The sequence below is a fragment of the Dermacentor albipictus genome, chromosome 1 (assembly GCF_038994185.2).
Source record: "Dermacentor albipictus isolate Rhodes 1998 colony chromosome 1, USDA_Dalb.pri_finalv2, whole genome shotgun sequence".
Classification (NCBI taxonomy): Eukaryota; Metazoa; Arthropoda; class Arachnida; order Ixodida; family Ixodidae; genus Dermacentor; species Dermacentor albipictus.
The window spans coordinates 440,258,853-440,281,166 of record NC_091821.1 but is presented as its reverse complement, the minus strand read 5'-3'; the positions used below and the strand labels follow the sequence as shown (position 1 = coordinate 440,281,166).

The 22,314-nt window shown below is 43.6% G+C and overlaps 1 protein-coding gene across 2 annotated transcripts in view; it reads right to left on the bottom strand.

Moving 5' to 3' along the window:
• Positions 1–22,314, bottom strand: part of LOC135919946 (neural cell adhesion molecule 2-like) — a 284,587-nt gene that overhangs the window by 3,448 nt on the left and 258,825 nt on the right. The window contains exons 6-11 of one of the 2 annotated variants that reach the window (XM_065453967.2): positions 20,985–21,281; positions 19,655–19,939; positions 15,057–15,344; positions 7,931–8,109; positions 7,309–7,435; positions 5,984–6,112 (exon numbers count right to left, since the gene is read on the bottom strand). In XM_065453967.2, the coding sequence (XP_065310039.2) occupies positions 5,984–6,112; positions 7,309–7,435; positions 7,931–8,109; positions 15,057–15,344; positions 19,655–19,939; positions 20,985–21,281 (1,305 nt within the window). The remainder of the gene's footprint in view (positions 1–5,983; positions 6,113–7,308; positions 7,436–7,930; positions 8,110–15,056; positions 15,345–19,654; positions 19,940–20,984; positions 21,282–22,314) is intronic. The other variant, XM_065453968.2, reaches the window with a different exon arrangement.

Sequence of the window (22,314 nt, the reverse complement as noted above, 5' to 3'; positions counted from 1 at the left end):
ATAAGCGTGCTTTATTTTCATTCCTTCGTGCTAGAAAGGTGCTACCAACACCCTTAACATTAGATTCAATTGTTGTGACCCCGCAGGAACTGAGCGCCTCCCTAGAAGGGATTGCTGAAGGCTTAGAAAATCGATTTACGGCCAGGCTTCCGGCTATTCGTTCCACATTAGGTCCTTGGGATGACTTTACTGCAATTTCCTTAGCTGAACTAAACGAGACTTCACTATGTTTACCGAATTCAGCCCCTGGCCCTGATGGCGTCACAAATGCAATGTTAAAAATATTGTTACAGGAATCGCCTAGCGTTCTTTTAGACCTGGTGAATTATTCAATTAAATATGCATGGATTCCGTTGCACTGGAAGCTTGCCAAGGTAATATTGATGCTTAAGAAACAAGAAGGAAGGTATGTATTAGAGAACATTAGGCCCATTGCGCTTACATCAAACGTAGTAAAATTCATTGAGAGGCTTCTTCACCGTCGCATCATGAAATTTGTTAATGATAATTCCCTTCTTAGTCCCTGTCAGATTGGTTTCAGGGCCGGCTGCTCCATCTGGCATGCCCACGTCGACTTAGAAAGCCGAATACAACTCGCTCGACGTCATAGGCAATACGCTGCCTTAGTGACGCTCGATATCGCTAAAGCATACGACACTGTGGAGCACACTATATTGATCAATCGGTTAACTTCCTGTGGTGTTCCTGGGTATATAGTAGCGTGGATTCGGTCATTCTTAGGTGAAAGAGAATTCTATTGCTACGAAAGAGGCGTTTCTTCTTCTAGACACAAACAAACGAGAGGCGTACCGCAAGGCTCAGTTCTTTCCCCGGTACTTTTTAATATTCTCATGAGCACATTACCTTGTCATCAAGCAATAACTACTTATGTTTATGCAGACGATATTGCGTTTTTTGCATCTGCAAACGACATCCACACGCTATACCAACGACTGCAAACTTACCTTTATGATCTGGAGACGTGGTTAGATACTAGTCACTTCACCCTCAATGCCAGCAAATGTGCTGTTCTCGTATTTCCGATACGTGACATAGTGCACATTTCATTGTCTTACCACCTTCAAGACATACCACAGGTGGAATCTGTTAAATACCTCGGCATTATTTATAATGCCTCTCTCAACTGGCGCTCACACATAGATCATTTGACTGGGAAAGGTACCCGTGCAATTGGCATATTGCGTAGGCTGAGCAGTCGTCGAATAGGATTGAGAAGAGATACACTCCTAATGATATATCGTATGTACGTTCGCCCTGTATTAGAATTTGGTTGCGTGCTCTTCTCTGGAGCTCCAGCCTACAGGTCCCGTCCTCTAATCCTCTTAGAAAGAGAAGCATTACGTCTGTGTTTAGGTCTTCCTAAATTTGTTGCAAATTCTATTCTTTATCTAGAATCCCGTGTTCCGCCACTTCCGTGCAGGTTCCGGCTTTTGACGGTGCAGACGTTCTTAAGGATATACGAATCACCACTGCGTCATCCCCAAATAATCTTTATTTCACAACCTGCGTTGTTTTTCGGTGTCATCTGGCCGAGACTACATAATCCGCAAATTATATTTGTGCAAAAATTACTTGACTCTTTGGGCGTGCGCATATGCGATGTTCTTCCTATTACCGACAGAGCTGTTGCCACGGATATTCAATTTGATGACATCTTTCCTAATAATGCAAAATTACTTCCACACCATATTCTAGACGGTATATTGCAAGATCATCTGAAAAACCTTCAAACAAACGTTGTAATTGCTACAGATGCTTCACAATGTGAAGAAAAGTCAGGTGTAGGAATTTTTTCCCCGATTCTCGATTGGACATTTTCTCTTCGGCTGCCAGATTTCATACCGATTTTTTTAGCCGAATTCATGGCCGTGGTGCTGGCATTACGCAAATTAGGACCATCAATTACGTCAGCCGTGATAGTCACTGATTCTTTATCATTGTGCTCATCCCTTACTGCTTCTAGTGATTCTCGCGTGATGAGGACATTTCAATCATTGGTACCTGCTTACTTGAGAAGCGTGCGTTTGATTTGGATGCCTGGCCATAAAGGACTAATCATTAATGAAATTGCAGACTCTCCAGCCAAGGCATCGATAAGTGGCCCGATTCTTCCTTGCTGCCCTTTGACTGCTTATGTTACTGCAGCTAGATTTCGCAGGAGTATCATTATACAGTCAGTATCAGGCTCCGCAATTACTAACTCTGCGGATTACGGACATCTCCTGCACCCTTGGAACAGAGATTTTTGCCGAACACGGAAAATTGAAGTGTCTATCACGAAGCTGCGCTGTCGTATACCTGCATTGAACTTCTACCTCCACAGGTCTGGTCTGGTCCTCTCACCGTTATGCTCATTCTGTGGCGAAGCGGAGACAATCGACCATTTCTTGTTGTCTTGCAGACGTTTTTCTATTATAAGAAAACGACTACTCGAAATCCCGCTTCGCTCTATTGGTCTAACTTTATCAGTGCCTGTGATCGTGTCTTTTGGAGCCTCCATTGTTGGGTTCAGCAACAGAAATGTTTGCTTGGCGATCCAAAATTACCTCATTGAAGCCAATCGATTTCCATGTTAGATTGATCGTTCTCCCTCCCAACCATAGCCTTTTTTTATTTATTTCTTATCTTTTATTGATTATTATTGTTATTATTATTATTATCTTATACCCGGTTTTCATCCGATTATTTCCTTTTTTTCTCCAAACACAAAACGTTTACTTTTAAACTCACACGCCCGAATTGTTAACTCCATTGTTATCATTATTATTTTAGGCACCTAATTAAACCGCCCGATTCTTGGCCAATCCCCCACTGTGGGTATGTGCCACGGCCACTAAGGACAACAACAACAACAACAACAACAGAATGAAAATACTTCAGTGCGTGAGCTGCTGATCAGGTGCTGGCTACACTAAGTGGAAGACAAGAATGTCAGGTGCTCTAAGTAGAGAGAACGCACATGCTCTGATCAACATTGAACACAACAATGAGAAGGCACTGCAATAACAGTCGTCGCCGGAATCTTCTGAACAGCTAAAACAATGCATGCAATGCGTGCAACCGATTAAATAATTCTATCGAGGTTCCGAAGCTATCTTCGCATCATCAGTTTGTGTTTTATGACTTAGCCCCTTTAAGATTAGTAGCACATGACAGGACCAATGCTTTGAACGATAAGTCTGAGGCATGTCTCCACCTGTGAACAGACTCGATGAATGCACTGTAAGGCAGCGGCATTTAGGAAGACTGGAGGATATGCAAAGGCGATAGTGCCAATCTGTCCTATGTTCTTTGCAGGCGCGGTATCTATTAAACGGACAGATAATCTGCAGATTTTACATTTCGACCAGAACAGTTTGCACTACAGGATGTCCATATGCTTAATTTTTAACACTGAATGTAGTTCCAGAAAGGCGCATGTTTTTCACAGCACCACTTTTGCCAAGCTTGACGCTCAGTAAGAAAATGTTTCTCACACAAATTAATTCTTTAGAAAAGAGAATGACCCTAGCAGCACAAACACTTTTTCAACTTTCCAAGGAGGCATTACACTAAGGGTGCTTGGACAATATAAAACGTCTGTTCTGCAAAAATAAACACACGCATTTGGGCTCCTCAAATATGGCGTCTGCGAATGAACATCTTGGGGTTTCTTGCTCTGTACTTGCTACACAAGGTGCAATAAATAAAGCCCAAAAACGATCATATGCGCGAACCTTCAACTGCTCATTGTACGCAAGAACATGTGAAATATATAAGACGGAGAGGGCTACAGGAAGCAAATAAACAGAATCAATCAAACAGGGAAATGAAAGTAATAAGCGCTTCTGAAGTCGCAATGACAAGGTGGGGTTGAGGTGATCTTCAATGAATTCAATGGCTGCTTGTCCCAGCGCCACAAAAGGTGTACTCAAGTGGTACTTGAAGTAATTTTTTAACATAAGATGCGCTTTCATGGTTTATCGTGCTTTTTATAGAGTTGCAGTTGCAGGGAATGCGGCCATAATGTACCGTGTGTCACAGGCACGTTGCACGTTTTTTTCACAATTTTGTACATCTCCGAAAATAATAATACCGCCTAGGTACTTTCATTATGCAAAACAATTTGCATATGCACACAAAATAGTGTTATATTTGTACCAGTATTGAGTACGCACATTTTAGAAAACTACTGAGCAATGTCTTCTAAAATTTCAGCCGAGAATAAAAAGATTACGTTTAAGTAGTACTACGATCCAAATTAACATTTTAGCTTCCTTGCAATCTGTGCTCTATGTGAAACACTGTAGACAATAGCAATCTGTTGGTATTGATAACGAACTCCAAGCTTACAGGAGAGCCTACATATTGAACTTTCAAGGGGCGCAAGAAAATAACTCAATAAGGTATTCTTAAACTAGAATGTATTAGAATATGTCACAATAAAGGTATGGCAGTAAATATATTTCCTCCAGTTATCTTTAATAATAATGAATGACGAGTTCTAAACGCCTCTCTTCTTAAGGCACAGTAAAGGAAGCATCTAAATGTGTACAGACTAATAAGAAACTATTAAAACCTTTTTTCTAGAATAGTTCCCGCTACTAGGTCAATTATAAAAGAAAGCTACGGTCATAGTTCGCTTTCTTGAATTGCGAGCCAGAACCTCAGTGCCGGTAACGTCAGTGTGACGTCATTCATTTCTGAGTACTTCCTCCAATTTAAGCTGTTGTGGCGTAGAATAAGTTCCTGAAACTTGTTTGGTTAACTCCCTGGTGCATTTAGAATATAACCTAGTTCACTTTAATCAGCAAAGAGTAAACTAGGCTCTACCAGACGTCACAGCGGGCTGTCGTGCGAACTCAAAGGCGGCTTCGCCACCCGTATTTCGTTTTTTTTTTGGTCTTTTTGGACTTAGTAAGTTCGTTGAAGTTTTTTTTATCCTTTGTTGTGGGGGCATATTTTACTAATGCAGCTCAAATTACATTCCTTTTGGTGTTATATTAAATTGCGCGGCCCGTATCGCTAAATTAAGCATAAAATTCAGTCATGACAAATAATAACAATTTTCTATAGTCAAGCAATAACCTGAATCCATCATCTAAAAATATGGGCCGAGTAGCTCCCTGCCACTCGAATACGGAGGAGCAAGTACTTTTACGGTGAGATTGCTAGAAAGAATACCTGGTAGAGAAGTGAAAGGTTTTATAGAGTTCCTTATGTCTACGGGCACTACAGTTTCCTAATATTATGCATCAATCAGACTCGATATGCATCGAGAAGATGACTGAGTTTTACGCGAATTAAGTGTGTACAGTGCGTGAAAATATCTGACGCCTCTGTTATTGATCCTAACAGTAGACAGTGCTCCAAAGTTCGAAAATCGCATTTGGCACCCGAACTGTATTCCTCTAGATATCATTACGCTAAGCTAGATATCATTATTGCGTGCACGAATGCTTTTTGGGAACAGCATATTTGGGTTAATATGTAAGCCATAAGACTTCGTCACGTATTAAGCCTCGAGTGCATGCGACTACGAAACAGAGTCACTAGTTTCACTATTTTGCTTTTTGAGGTTATCCACACTGGTATTTAGGCTTGTGGCAGCTCATATCACGTGACTCTTTTGGAGAGGTCTTGGTAATTACATTACATTGTATCGCACTGCAAACACAGCTTTGACAGTTTCTTTTGTTCAACTTTTCTGTGAAAGTCTAAATAATTTTCGTGACTTCTCTCTTTTGTATTCAGTAACCAAACAAAATGTTTCTTCTACTTTTGGTGCTTTTACTTTAATTGTGTAGCAGAATCCCTGCAGCACTATTGCTCCCGTAACCTTCACTGTCCGAAAGCTCAATATATCACTATGAATGAAAACAGATAAATCCCTCGATTGCGCACAGAAATTGCGAAAACCTTTTAATATGAATAAGCGTCTTCGTCGGTACAGTCAAATACATAAAGTAGAATCAGTACTCACTTTTGCAGAAGAAGCGCCGTCCTCTCAGTTTGACTGCTCCAAGCACAATCAGAGGTAGCAGGCACAGAAGCGCCACGGCGGCGATCACCGTCACGAGAAGTGCGCTCGAGTAGATCTTAGCCGCGCTTCCTGCATTACCAATCAATGACATGACGAAAAGAATGCGCGAAGCGCTGGTCAAACGTAGGCAATGATTTTAGGTATTTCTCCCGTTTCACGTTTATGCCGCCCGCCCAAGCCCAAAAGGCAGTTTGCTGCCGTGTCTGCTAATGCACACAGAGCGTTATTTTACTCATGTTTAACTGCGAATGTAAACTACATACATATATATATGCAGGAAAGAGACGACAAACCTTTCGGAAGACGTATTCACTTAACGTGTATGGCTTGTGGACCAGATTCGTCAGAGTACAGTTCAGTGTACTCCCCAGCAACTTTCTTCAATAGTCATACCAATGAACGGTCCAATAATTTTATTGAGTATATATTGGATTCGCGTCACGCAGGAGGACTATTCAACTTGATGAGCTCACCAATTGTATGGCGTGCGGTTGGTTCAAAACAGATCAAGTTACCATTTGCGGTAATAATCCTTTTAGCCTACGTTCGGTATTTCATGACGCAGCAAGGACACTAGGTTAATCACAACATTAGCACTGATTTTGTTCGCATGACTAATTGTCAATTGTTGAATACTGCACCGCTAATCAATACCACCCGCGTGATCTTTATTTACAAAGTTTGCACCAGCTGTGAAAAATTTCACATTCTTATTGCCTACACAGAAAGACGTGGCAACAGGGAGAGAGAGGATCTCTTGATTTCTGGCAATTACTGGAAAATTAGGGCAAGATAAATATGCACAATGTTTCAGCAATATTGATTTTGTGAACGCGTGAGAAAGTTTGTAGCATATTGATTAGGCCAGCCCATCATTCTACGTTTTTTCATTTGAAGAGGAATGTTCAACATACCAATACTGAGTTTGCCGATTGTAAGAAAAAAATGTGCGCTTCAGAGTGGCGAATAAGTGCGAAAGAAAGTAGCCCTCACTTCACATATTTTACTTTTTTTATCGTCCAGGTTCAAGTATCCACAATATCAAGGCTATTGCGCGTATATATCGGTTTTTGTGCTGCGTGCGTGAGTAGACTTCAAGTTTCTCGTAAGAAACTTATGAATAGAAAGAACATTTTCACTCCTGTCATGCGCATGTTGTTTCCTTACACATCTGCTCATTGCTTCGAATGTTAAAAGCGCCAGACTACTTAATACTAGACAAAAAGACAAAACGAACGCATTGTGCGGCTTCTCTAAGTACGCACCGGACTTGGTGAGCTTTCCCACAAGAGGCATTATCGGCGGCAGGATTGTGAGCTCCGGACTCCGGCCACGCTCGTTCACGGCGGACACCACGAGAAAGTATTCCACACCCGGAAGAAGATCGTGGACCTGTACGCAAAATATATGTGCAACCTACATATGTGCACAGCATGGAAGTGTTTCTATACTGACATCTATGTGCTCTTTGTCCGACATCAGGTGCTAGGGCCCGCATTAACAAAAGGCTTCAAGGTGCAGTGTGCATTTGGGGAAATCAAATTAATAAAACTGAAGTTTGACTATGAAACACTTCTCTTCTAAGCACAGCTAGTAAAGCGCAATCAGGCACAAAATTTCAGCACTGCACATCGCTTGCACTAACAGGCGCTGCTTACACAAGAGGCCTCAGACCCGGCAGGTCGAATCAACTCCTCAAGTATACTGGCCACGTCACATTTCGTGCTGAGAACGCAAAGGGAAAGGAGACAAGAAAAGGCTGCTACACCAGTACTACAAACATACCTTTGTCGCACGCTTATTACCGTGATTTGCATTTGCTTGGCTGTTACAAAAGTGGACCAGATGCCACTTCACTGAGCACTTCACATCAAGAAGCAGGCTTACCCAGAAGTCTGGCCTATCGGCGGTGAAGTTGGCCGACACTGTGGCGGTAAGCGCATCGTGCACGGAGAGCACAAAGTGCGCGGGAAGGTGTCCGTCCGAGCCCGCCTGGCATTCGAGGTGCAATGATCCCTCCGTCTGGTTTGTGATGGAACAGTTTTCTACGGGGCCTGGAGGTCCTGCTTTCGAACGCATCGCGAAGACCGGGAGAAGGTTTGCAAGGGAAAAGTGGAGTAGTGGACAGGAGGTGAGTGAGAAAGAAACGAACGGTGAGTTAGTTCACAGCGGGGGAAAAAACAGGAAGAATGTGCGCTGGTACGCACTATTTCGATCTCTTTGCCTTATAAGTGCTCAATAACCTATTGATTTCACGACCCCTTGTACCTTTCTCATGCAATTTGCTTTGCAAAAGCTTAAAAATGCGAAGCGAATTCCACTTTATTAGCCGAGTACTTGCCTCAAGTTCTCGAGGTACGCGCACGGATTGATGTCTGCTCGTCACACGTTTTCAATCTCAGCTACAAATTCTGGCGGAACCGCTCTCGTGATAAATGTAGACTTTGATCTGATTAGCTATACATCAATCAAGGCACACAACGCATTGCGCCCGCAGTCACACGCAGTGGCAATCTCGCGGCCAACCATGATAAGAAATGACACCACGACGAAGTAATGTTGCCATAATCACTGCACCCCAGCTGAAACTCCGGAGTACACCCTTAGTGTCTGGGCTACGATTTCGTTGCGATGGTTCTCCATGAAGTGGCAGCACTTGAGCTAGGGTGTTTATTGTGTATGACATTATCCCTCTGATATATTTAGGGCTTGTACCGCAGTGGTACAAACCCAATGACCCTAGTGTTCTACTAGGATAGGGAGAAGCCAGCAGTACCTCGTCTATTCGGCCATATACCCAAGGCCCTTGTATGCTCGTCAAGACACGAGGCGACACAAACCTAGTAGGCCTAGTCTAGCAGACATCTGCTCAGTAGGTGAACAAAGTGACATAAAAGCAGACATACCGCAAATTGGGTAGAGTTCCAAGAGAATGTTAATTACATTAAAAGCACTTAATTCGTGTACCCTTCCCCGGCAATTAGCTTCTACCAATGCAGAAAACATAAAGTGTTGCATTGCGAAATACAAATGCGCTCATTGCTTTCTTAGACTTGAGGATGAGCTACAGTGTACTGTTGTTAAATATTCGTCATTAAAGGTTTAGAGGCTTATAAGTTCGAACGTAAACAAACCATGCTACGGAGTTCGCTCACTGAAAAAAAAACAGCTCAGCAGAATAATGCACCGCAAATGAACTTCACGTTCAATGGCGGTTACATTTATGCGATTTACAGCATATTGCATTTAAACTCTTTATATCGCTTATAGTAAGGGATTTCATAGTGGTCGTATTATCAATACCGATATACCAGCAGAGGCGTACGAGATGTACACCAACATCAGCGCACAACTTTCTAGTATAAGCGCACTATAATAATTGTGTGCTTTGAAATAGCGTAGAAGACGCGAAAGACATCAAAACCTTCCATTGAGAGAGTTCATTGCAGCACGAGCAGGGACGCCTTTTCTGCACTGCGAGGGCCACAATGCCAAAGAGTTCAATGCTGAGCTGGTGGCAGTTTAGGGCGCAACACCTTAACTGATGAAACCTTTGCAAAATGGCACCACCAATTTCAATGCGGTTGAACACTACACTACGAAGAATGGGGTGACCTACCATAGCTCGATGGTTCACCGCAAATTGATGCTCAAGTGTAGGCTCTAGTGCTTACTGACGGGCAGATAATTAGATGATCAAATAGTGGGTCAGGTTAGCGCGATTTCGAGCTCAAAATAAACCTTCACCCGAGTCTGATGTACGTATGTCGGTTCCTCCATAGCAATTATAAGAACTTTATAAACGCCCTCAAATTTGCATTGATACTTAATACACATATTATTGTTAAGGAGTAGGCGTCATGTCCCATGTGATTGAGATAAAAGGCAATCAGTCGTCAATCCAGAGATACCTCATCGCTCTGTATTAAAATATAGGCTCACAATAGGCGATATTGAAGCTCGTGGTACCTCGTAACATGGAAAAGGCGTTGTAAATCATACTAAATTTTAGATAATCATATCCCTACGTATTCTAAAATTCTCATTATCAACACCTCACCTTCTTTCTAATAAAGTAAATTTAATTGTGGGGATGATATTGTCAGGATGAAAGAAAAAAATGAACTATTTCAATGATTCCAAAATAGTTCAACAGAAGGACCCACCTGCACCAATTTTTATCGAAACAGCGCTTATTAGCGGCAGAGTACAGTATACGGTTTCAGGTATCGAGTGACATGTACTGTTAGTGCAACCGGCTCAACGTATGCCGGAAGTCTCACATCATCAAAGTCCAGATAAGCACAGTTTTCGATTAGGGTTGCGGGTTCCTGGCGTTTGTATGCAGTAAGTTCCAGTAACGGGGACGATATGCCGATCATAGGCGAAAATCAAACATAAACGAGGAAAAGAACAAAGACGATGAACCGCACCTCACATGTCATGAACGAACACCAAAATAGCAGCTGACGTCAGTAAGAACCTTTTTGTGACAAAAAGGAGGAACTCCCATTGTAGAAACTGCGGCTCAGCTTAAACTCCAGGCGCCTTATTTTGCGCACTTACTCAAACAATTCGCCTTGCAGAAAAATAAAATAAAAGTGCCTACAAAGCACTGTAGACGGCGGCGCCTGGTGGACAGTAACACTGTTATCTGCGGCTTTGTCGCAATAACATAGCCACTCTTGCTGACCTAGTTTGCCTTTTCTACTGTGGCAGAACACCTTCAGGAACAAAAGCATTGCATAGTTGGGCGTAAAAGAAGAGGGAACATTCGTTTAAAAAATGATGAGACTTCTGGTTCAGAAATTTGATAAAAACATTGTTGGGCCAACACGTTAAAATCTTTTCTCAAACCAAACAAAAATGTACACTTTCAGAATTTTGCAGTAAGTATGAACGGACAAGAAGTAAAAACAAAGCTGAGCTTTGCAACCAGCTGATAATGTTGTCGTACAGGATTCTTTAACTTGACTTTGCTGCGAATGCGTGCGACAAATGATTGTAGAAGATGAGAATGGGAAAAGCAAGAACTGACTCATTCAGCTTCTTATCCTTTATTTACAGGTTTTGTAACAGCGGTTAATCTGCATATTCGTACGGAAAAGGACGTCAAGTCTGGTCTCGAATGCATCAGCATTCTTTCTTGAAATCCATTTTCGAACGACATCTTGTCTGGCTGAAAAAATAAACTCATCTTAACGAAAGAAAAGACAAGACGCAAACCATGGTCTTGTTATAAAGGGCGGCATGGATATTTTATTGAAGATTCTTAGTGTAACATTATGGAAACATTGTGTATATCTGGTTCGCAACATACACTATTTATTATTTCACACTCTCTTTGCGTAGAATTTTATTACTTATGACGTTGAGATTTACGAATTTTTTCTCTACGATGTCCATCGTTCAGAAAATTAGAAAATAAAGAAGAAATTTGTGTAAGAAAACTGGCTGCTTGTTTGATGCGACGTATACTGTTTTCCTCTAACGTGTGAAAAATTAAGGTAACAAAGATAGGGCAAATAATGCCCATCTCTGGTATATAACTTCTGAGCGTGTGCAGACGCGTAACATTGTGAGTTCCCGCAATATACGTAAAAATGAAATCTAGCATCGCTTAAGCAGTCTCAAATTAATGAAGGAAACAACATTAGAGTGACCTGGGTATTCATTTCATAGTCGGCATGATACAATGAGCGTTTTCTCGGTACGCCTCAGTTAAATGTAATTAGGTCTGACAACAGGCTGATGCCCCCCCCCCCCATCAATTTATTCGCGATGACGGCGATTAAGAGAGTGCTGTAACAATAAAATATACGTAAATAAAGCACGGTGATTGTATAATATACTCGATTGCTTCCGCGCTAAATCAGGTAAATATGTGCCAACTTGATTGTACTTACAGGTTCACATACAAATGTCATCCGTTCGGCAGAAAATATTGTATATTCGGCGTCGTAGTGAATATTCCTATTCCGCACAATAAGCAGTTTGTATAGATTACTACTACTTGCTGAACATGCATGGCCATGCTTCTATATAGCGGCGCGACTCTGTAAGTTATTGTGTGGGGATTTTTGAATTTCCTTCTGAAGAAAAATGAGCAAAAGTCAACATAATTCAATCAAGCCGTTCTTGAGATTCATGGTCACGTTTTTGTTAGTTAGGGAGTGCACGTAAGTTTTAAATAGACGCAACATCTGCAGAGTGTTTGCTTCAGGATAACTTAATAATTTGAGCGCGACTGTTCTGATGGCGAAACCCTCGTTTTAAAATTATCTGTGGTTACAATACTAACTGTTCTCCAAGATGAGGTGGCTCGTATTTGTCAAACTTTCTTTGTTCAGCAAGGTCTATCTTGTTATGCTGACCATTTCTGCTGCGTCAAGGGAATGTGAGTTAACCTTACGGAGCTACTCATATTCTCGCGGTGCGCATATTACTCCACGGGGAACCGCTGCACAGTGTCAAATAAAACATTGCTAATATGGGATATAGCATGCCACCACACTCACGATATACAGATGTCACGAAAGCAACCGAAACCGTGTTTCTTTTTTCTGGTCAGCAAATTGCGGTAGAACCCATCTCACGATGAATATGCTGACGTGAATGCGTTTAGCAGTCGAACAATGTAGCGGGACAGCGTATTGCCACACCACGGACGCGCCACTTATGGAACGGGCTCCTCTCTTGCGCCTTTCTCTGAAACATGCCGCGGCCTTCAGTGGCACCGCTGGGAAGTCAACGCGCGGCGCTTGTGCGAATATACCATTAGACCAGTTTGCCTAAATGTGCTTCTATGACGCGTGTTCGATAGCACCCTGCACCACAGAAGTTCTTAAGATTGTTTTTTTTTGCCGTTGAAGACAAGGTGGCCCATCGTTACCCAGCTAAACGTCAAAAAGGTTCATTGAGGAGCCGGAGGTGCTCAATAGAGCGTACGCGTTGATCCAAGTTGGAATCAGAATGGTGCACTGAAGAGCAGCGCATACCCCGAAGAACATACGCAGCGGCTCCAGTTGTCGCCAAGGAGGATCACTGAAGAGGCTGGGCATACCTAGTGGCTTATACCTAGAGAGCCAAGTTGTCCTCCAAAAGGTTCATTAAGGAGCAGTAGATTTCTATTGACGCATGCCTAGTGGCCTATACATAGAGAGACAAGTTGTCTTCAAGTAGATTGATTAAAGAGCGGTACATTTCAACTGGCGCATATCTAGTGACACAGTTTGACGTCAGGCTCATTAAAGAGCGCCACGACTGGGAAATACTTAACAGTTCAAGCTGAAATCAAACAGGTTCATTGAAGAGCGACCTATACCCCGTGCCAAATACCAAGAGAGCCAATTTGTTCCGATTTTTGATTTCTAACGATGATCCGTCAGCACAGCAGTCCGATGCGCTACCCATTACACCATGGACTGTCCACCCCCAGTAACATAGGTTGGCGTGAAATGAGTCAACTGATGAGCGGCACACATGCAATGTCCCGGGTCCAGAGACCTAAGTTGGCAGGAAAACGGTCGGAGAACACGCCAGACAGACAGCTCCCGGAATATGCATTAGCTTCCTTAATAATGCTGATAATCCTGATAAAAATGTCAGCAGCGTTTGGAACTTGCACAACATTCACTAAGTGAATACTCCAGCTCCAAGGTTCGTAAGGCGACTGTCTAGACACTCCGCTTTCGGTCACTTCATTTTACCTTTAGGCTTTGTGGCGTAAACTTTAACAGGCGCTTTTGTAATAGCAAAACAATTTCACACACTTCTAGTCAATGTACTCTAGTGCATCGTTATAGCAATTACCCATAAACAAAAACGAGTCACTTTAGTACACGATAAAATCGATGAAGGCGAAATCCTGTGCGCTCATGAGACGTCTATTAAATTGCTTGACATGCTCACTCGACTGCGTTATTACTTCCTTGAAACAGGCAAGTTCACTTGTCGGAACCTTCGCTCCCGCTTTTAGCTTGTTCTCGTTTTGCTCATCGTATCTTATTTCCATCTCCCGCCTTCCCCCTGTTTTTCTTTTTACTTCCTATTAGTAGTTTTCTCCCACCAATAGTCGTCGGTTCCAGTGCTTTAATTAAGTCTATATCAATATCAATTAACTGTGCCTTAATTAACTTCGCCCTAATGAGCACCAAGGTCATGGGTTCGAATCCCACCAGTGGTCGTGGGTTTTATCATCAACAGTGACACCCTCAAATTTAGTGGTATAGAATTTTGGTCCCACCAAAGTCCGAGGGAGCGGCTCCTACGAAAGTTTGTGTGATCGAGTACCTTAATTAACTTGGCCTTAACTAAAACGAAAGATCGGGAGTTAGACTTACACGTATGGTTGTGGATTCGACCATTAATGGTGGCACCATCACTTTTGATGGTATTGAAGTTTGGTCAACCAAAGGCCGAGGGTGCGACTCCTACCTTAGTTCGTGGGTTCGAGTGCCTTAAATACCTTGGCCTTAATAAAAATCAAAGGTCGTGCATTTGAATCCCACCAAAGATGGCGCGTTCGAGTACAACCAATGGACGTGGGTGGCACAATCAATTTTGGTGCCACTGAACTTTGGCGCCATAACGCCGGACGGTCAATTTTTCGATGATGCAGGACAACAATTTTTTTTTACCTATGAGGCACTTATGCCTTCTGCCTTAATAACAGCGTTGGCAGGTAACCACTTTCGGAGGAAGCTATCCTCGGCCCATGGCCTGACACTGCAATTTCAATGCATGCAACAAAACTATTGTTGAAGTTTCTGCAAGACACCAAGCTCGACGAGCGGCTCTAGCGAGACAACAGTCTCATGTACATAAGCACTCACCACTTCTCTTATCATCATCGTCCATCCCAATACTTTCACTCCCCTTCCCTCTTCCCCAGTGCAGAGTAGCAGACTCGAGCGCATTAGCTCAGGTCGACCTCTCTGTCTTTCCTATCAATAAATTCTATTCAATTCAATTCCGCTTTAATAAATCACCACGCTGACTCGACATGACTGACCTGCCTGGACGACATGGAAGAGGCATGGCTGCCGCTGTTTGCCGATGCGGTTGGACGCGGTGCATAGCAGCGTCCCGTACTCGGTGTGGCTGTGAGGGATGTACCGAGCGATACTGCGCGTTCCCTGCGTCCAGAAGCTCTTGAGGGGCCGCTGCTGGAGCGTGCTGTTGAAGCGCCACTCGAAGGTGACGTTGCTCGGGTCAGCTTCGACCTCACAGTGCACCTCAACCTCCTGGTGACGCGATGCTGCGTACACCACGTGCTGGTTTGCCTTGCAGAGTGGTGCGTCTGTACAGACATAGAAAACAGACAAACAGAAAGACAGATTGATAAACAGACAGACAGACAGACAGACAGACAGACAGACAGACACACACACACACACACACAAGCAAACACACAGACAGACAGACAGACAGACAGACAGACAGACAGACAGACAGACAGACAGACAGACAGACAGACAGACAGACAGACAGACAGACAGACAGACAGACAGACAGACAGACAGACAGACAGACAGACACACAGACAGACAGACAGACAGACAGACAGACAGACACACACACACACACACACAGACAGACAGACAGACAGAGTATTGACAAATCATTACATGCATCATGAACAAGGTCACCAACGAAGTCAGTGCTGTCAGACGTAACGATGGTAATAAACTCTTACGTTGAGTGACAGTACGTACGAAGCAGCAAGCTCTAAAACCAGAATTTAGACACTAAACTTTTGTTTCGTATAATGGGGACTTCTTAGTGATAGATACGCGGGCGTCATTCCTACAAATTCCTACCAACGCCGAACCAGCGCTGAAAATGTCCTTTAGGATTAAAAACAAATGCCAGAATCTGCACGAAGCTCGAGGGTAACCCATGGCAAGGCGTGTATGGAAGCTGTAACGCTAATTTTGCGCCGTAAGTAATTGGCTATTGCCCGACCAGCCCTAATATGGATGTGGTCTCAGTAAATAAATGCTTCGTTAACCATGTACCATCGATCATGAACGTACTCTAAGATAGGTCGATCATTGGTCAAGTAATTATCATTATTATTGTCACGTGGCTGCGGTCATGATCTCCACTGCATCTCAAACATTGCTCACATCGTTACCGAACGCAACCAAGTCCAGGCTACCGGGGTCGTAACGAGCGCGACTTTCTATTACCACTTATAAGAACGTTTGCCAAAATAATGCTGTACTTTAAAAGCCAGAGCGCGCGCGCATTCACCCTACGTGTCTAATCAGTGTAAAGCTACAGCATCTATTGGCAACCAGTTAGCATAGTTTATTTATTCGATGTTTGCACCCCACCTAAACGTAGTTTACGAAATCTGAAATCCCGCACTCACCTTCCGAGTCTGAAAGAGAGGCGTAAAATTTCTCCACATTCCCTATTTCAGAAGTTTTATCAGTCAGAGCTTCGTAGCTCAGTCAGCACACCACCTCGTTGCAGTTACTTTAGCGCAAGCCAAGCCATAGCTACGTAAACGGCTCTCTGGTCGAGACGATAGGATGAGCATTTTCGGTTTCTGTAAGCTCTGATAAATGTCTTTAAAAGTGGTAAACAATATTTTGATTTGATTTTCATAATACAAGAATCAAGAAGGTACTGCTAAGTAGAATTGGGCAGCTGCACGCTACTTAGGGCGCTTCATAGTGCTGCATATGTTATCTGGGAATGGATCGTAGTGCCAAAAGGTGAGAAAGAAAATACGCGTAAAAAGTGCCATTACGTGAGTCCACATTTATTATAGTGAGTTCGATTTCACGTTCGGGTGTTGCAAGGTGTTAAATATTAATTAAGCTCTGGAGCTCTACGTCCGAAAACCGCGATATCAGACATACCGTAGCGGGGAACTACGGATAAATCCGGACACTCTTGAATGCCTACTTCGTATGATTACACGAGCGTTATTGTATTTCCACTCTATCAAAATGCAACCGACGCAGCCAAAATCAAAGGCATGACCACAATCTCAGCAGCACATTGCCAAAGCCACTGGGATCTGCAAATTGGACTCGTGTGTGTTGGCAAAGCTTCCATTTTACCCATAATCTCCTGATCCAAACTTAAGTACAAGAAAGGCGCCGTAAACGAACGAATAGAAACTTGCTTAAATGTTTTCGCAATCTTTGGAGCAACTTTATGAGGGCCCACTCGTTGTTTTTGCATATAGATAAAATGAGCACATCTTCTCATTCCCACAGAATGATAGAAGATAGGCAGTAAAATAGTGCAATTTTCAATTGCACAACAATAAAGGAAGCGGTAAATTTATCGCAGGAAGATGTGACATTTGCGAAGACGTCTTCTTCAGACAGGAGACTTATAAAGGCTACTGCGAACAATAAAGATACGAAACGAGAAAAGTTTGGTGAAAAATTCAGAAGGACCAACCAAGACCTAGGTGTGAATGCGAGTGCAAAAACATGGCGGTAAGCCCATAAAGACGCCGCCGCCCTCCCTACACAAAGAACGTGTGTCTCCTTCAGTAGGTGTAGAAGAGGAATCGGAGAGGTGACCATAAAAGCACCATCACATAACGTAAAGCTTGAGCTGGTCAGTGTCGGTGCAACAATAAAACCGCTTTGTTTTGTTACTGGTAGAAGCGCGATAAAACCCTTGCGAAATCTGTCCCAGGTACTTTGCAGGAGAAAAAGTGCCAGTGCCACGCTACGTAGACCAGCGGTTGACGCTCTGATTAAATTGAGTAGTGCGTTATTTGCACTTCCTCGTATTCTCACTCTTGCGAACTTCGCGCAGACAGACTACTTCAAGAACTGCGTTTTCTCACGAAACCACCCAGACAACCATTCTGGCAGGCGCAGCATTCATTTTTATATTTTATTCGTCCGACACAGGCTTCATAACGTGACTTCAATACATTCGCCTGCGTGCCATCGTACGGAAGAACATCAAGTAAGCACTACTAGAGGGTTTTCATTCTGACTTGTGAAATATATTGGACTTCTTCTAGCACAGTCAATTTCTGAACCATCATTTCAGATTGTGTAACTTGAAGACTTCCGCAAGGGAAGCTTTTGCCAGGCCAAGAAACGAACAAATAAAAGTAAAGCAGCCATCGATGCCATAAAAGTTTTGCCGTTCTGTGTAAGACTTCGCTGCAGGACCAAGTAAACTAGCGACGGGTGTGCCTGCACATTAGGACTGGTTAAGCTTTATAGAAACAAATGTCATGGGTTACGTGGTACGGCTGTTCTTTTTCACAGAGCCCTAAGTCAGGCACTACACTGCTGAAGCCTCGCTTCTGTGATGAGCTCTGCCGCTGGTACGAAAAAAGGCAATTCTCGCTGTAATAAAAGCCAAGCGGGGAGCCGCAGGGATTGCGAGGCTATGGGAGGCACGAGCTACGATTATTACGCTTCTTGTCATGGGTGAAATACGACGCTCAACCACAGGAAGTCCGTGCAGATGCACAATAATAAATATTGTTGCATCCCAGCGAAGTAATGAATTTCCCAACATGACCTAGTGCGGCGCGAGATATATATTGGGTGTTATTTCTTATACGGCATTATTAAACGGCAGACAGTGTCAGATCTTGACTGGAAGCTTACCACTGTCATTGAATATAAAAGTGTACAGTCAATGAATTCTTCCGCTGCTAACATATTGGGCAGGAACTTGGAAGTTGACAAGGAAGCTTGAGAACAAGTTATGGATCGCGGAAAGAGCGATGGAACAAAGAATGCTAGGCGTAACGTTAAGAGACAGGAAGAGAACGGCGTGCATCAGAGAAGAAACAGGGATAGCCGATATTCTAATTGACATTGAGAGAAAAAAGATGGAGGTGGGCAGGCCACGTAGCGCGTAGCTTATCCAACCGGTGGACCATTAGGATTACAGAATGCGGGCCACGAGAAGGGAAGCGCAGTCGAGGACGGCAGAAAACTAAGTGGAATGATGAAATGAGAAATTTCGCAGGCGCTATTTGGAATTGGTTGGCGCAGGAAAAAGATTATTGGAGATCGCAGGGACAGGTATTCGTCCTGCAGCGGACATAAAATAGGCTGCTGCTGATGATCATAACTTTTCATTTGAGCGTCTTGGAGCGTGCAGCTTTATCATGGCGGCCTTTCAACATGCGAAATTTTAGATCGTTGTTCGTTCAAGTTGCAGCCAGCTAATGAAAAATTACTTTACCCTGTTTAGCTGCAGCTGTTCCCCCATACAAAGATGCTTTAAAGTGACCTACAAGTGTCATTAATTAAGATAAGGAATCACTTAAGCTAGCACACGAGTGCTCCCATGTCTAGAAGGAAGAATATAATTCTTTGTCGGTTCGTCTATCTTTTTATATGATGATATCAAAAGCGGCTGTGGTATATAGGTATAAAGAACTTATAAATAGTATAAAAGAAACTCAATCTGTCGAATGCGCCTTCAAGAAATTGTTTTTTTGTTTTTAGCTTAGAATGTCTTAGGTTCGATTTGCAGAACTGTCTTATTATGCTGGTTGCGACGGTCGATAGCGGAGAACAAGTTTTCCGGAAAAGAAAAAGTGGGACGTAAAGGTCCCGCTGTACCACAAAGGGATATTAACTACAGGTAGCCACTCACGCTGAACGCGTAGCTGTAGCGTTTCCCCCTGCGTCCGCCCTTCGGAGTTCTCGGCGCTGCAAGAGTAGAGGCCCGAGTGATGGGTCTGCACTCGCTGGATGACCAGGAAGTTCTTGGAGACGAGCACGTTCTCCGAGGCCTGCAGCTCTTGCGCGTTGAACTGCCAGGCCACTTCGTCCACCGGAGGATTGGCATCCGCGCGGCACTCCAGGTACACGTCGTTGTTCTCCTGGATGTTCTCGAGGCTTAGCTTTGTGCCCAGCTGGAGCGAGATCCTAGGCTTGTCTGCAAGGATAAGCCATCATGCCGGAAGACCAGTGGTATGAAGAATTGCTCGCGCTAAACAGACGCGTTTCCGCTGACTATAAATTTCCTGAATGCGCTGCACAGCAAAGTTTGCTTTAAGATCAAGAACGCACACCACGCACATGTAAGACGACCTCAAATGTTTGCACCCGCCGAGGTTGCTTAGTGGTTATGTTGTTGGGCTACTAATGTTCTTGTGCTTAGTAGCACGAGGTCGTGGGATCGAATCCCGGCTACGGCGGCCACACTTCGATGGGGGCGCAATGTGAAATAACTCATGTACTTAGATTTAGGTGCATGGTAAACAACCCTTAAGTGACGAAATTTCCGGAGTCCCTTTCTACGGCATGCCTCATAATTTGATCGTGGTTTTGCACATAAGTCCCTATAATTTATTTTTTTAACAAAAGTTTGCAGAACACGACTTCAAAAACAAGAAAAGAAATACTACATAAGCTCGAGTTCTTTTGATGTACCAACTTTCCAATTTTTAGAATTGTTGATCACGAGCCCAGCAATTATCTGGAACTTTGGTTTAGAATCAGTTCGGCTGGGCATCATTACAATCCTAGGATATTGCTCCTCTGAACTTTTGATGACGATAGTACTTGCGACTCGTGAGGGAAAGGAGCTTGAATAGTATTTCCCATACTCACGTAACGCATATATGTCGCGTGTCATCGCATCCGTTTTGATACAGAAATTAGCACTGGCATTGCAGAATGTCTTACTTTTATATCTTTTACTATACCACTTTTAAAAATATTTTACGGGCTTCCAACATACGGGCCAAAATCATATTTGCCCTACCATACTGTAGCAGCCTTACCTCGACCAATAATCTGGGCAGATTGGCTTTCTTTCATGAAGGTTAGCACAGACAACAGTGTTCTTCTCAGTAAAATGCCAGGAACATAACATAAAAGGAAGAAATTACACGAGTTTGATATCATATGCATTACTATCCCAAGGTTGTAGGCGTAAAACAATTGGCACGTGTATCTCGAGTGAAGTGGCAACTTACACTGCACGTCCATCGTCCACGTGTCCTCTTCCACACTGTCTGCCATTGCCGGGTTCTTGGCTCGGCAGGCGAGACTGGAGCCGTGGTCGTCGTTCGATGGAGTGAAAGACACCACACTCGTGGTCATGTTGCCGTCCGTTGACACGTACACGAAGGTGTGGTTCAGCTGGTGCAGGCCCTTCCACCAAGTGACCACGGGCGGTGGTCGCGAACCCCACACTTCGCACACGATTTCAGCGGGCAGGCCCGCCGAGATTGGGATGTCGCCGCGCCTGATCTTCACCGACGTGGGACGCACTGCATACATTGCACGAAGATGGCGACTCTTAGATTTGCAGCCTTCTATCTATAGTTGCGTTGAGTTACACAGAAAAGGAATTCAGGCAGCCACAACTCTAGTTCAGTGCGACGTAATGCGAAGCATTGTTGATTGGTTAGAAGGGTTCTCACGAATTGCGTTAATTTTTTGGAGCAGAAGGCTGACCGCAGTTGAAACGTTTGTGCGAACTTATGGCATGTGAAGCGGGAATGACAAAGCTTTTCTTACAGATGAAATGTTTTACTGCATTGACGTAAACTCGTTTGCTCAGTTTTCGCAGCGTAGGGTTTGCATTGGGTGGTCCGCTTTTGATCAAGTAGGGCAGTGTGGGCTTTAGGCGTACGAACCGCTTAACAATGACAGGTGGTCTCGGTGCGCGTACGCTTACATTTCCCGAACGCGTCTGCGCTGAGAGACTTCGTCGGGTGAAGCATTAGTGGCGCATTACGCTTAAGCCTCGGGCCGCTGTGCATGAGGAAACCGTATAGCGTGAGTCCGATTCCGCTCCGCAACGGAGTAATTTTAATGCATTTGCATTCATTGAAGAAAACCGACATGGATTTCGGTGAAAACAGTCGACACGAACGGTCGCCACTTGTACATGAACGCCGACAAACTTTTCAGGAAAACCGAAAGCGGAGGGAAGCTGAGAGTAGAGATAGCATAAATATCTTGCACTGCACCATATAAAACGCTGCAGTGCAGCTTTTTGTGAATATCTTGAGTGCAAATTCATTTTTTTAGGCTGCATTGCCTTCGCGATTGGCACATGAAAACGGTTCGAAGAGGATAGTAAAATGTGTGCAACATTCGACAAGAATCCGTCGTCATTACCAAGATAAGAAGGAAAGCGAGTAAGCTTCTCGTTGATGTCAATCAGAGGCAATGTCCTCATCAGTGAATTGGGGGTCAGAGTGCGGCACAGGCACTACGCCCGCCACTCCATCGTATGTTTTTAGATTTATATGTAACCTATCCGATGTGTCCGCTTTAGATGTACTATCAAATGCA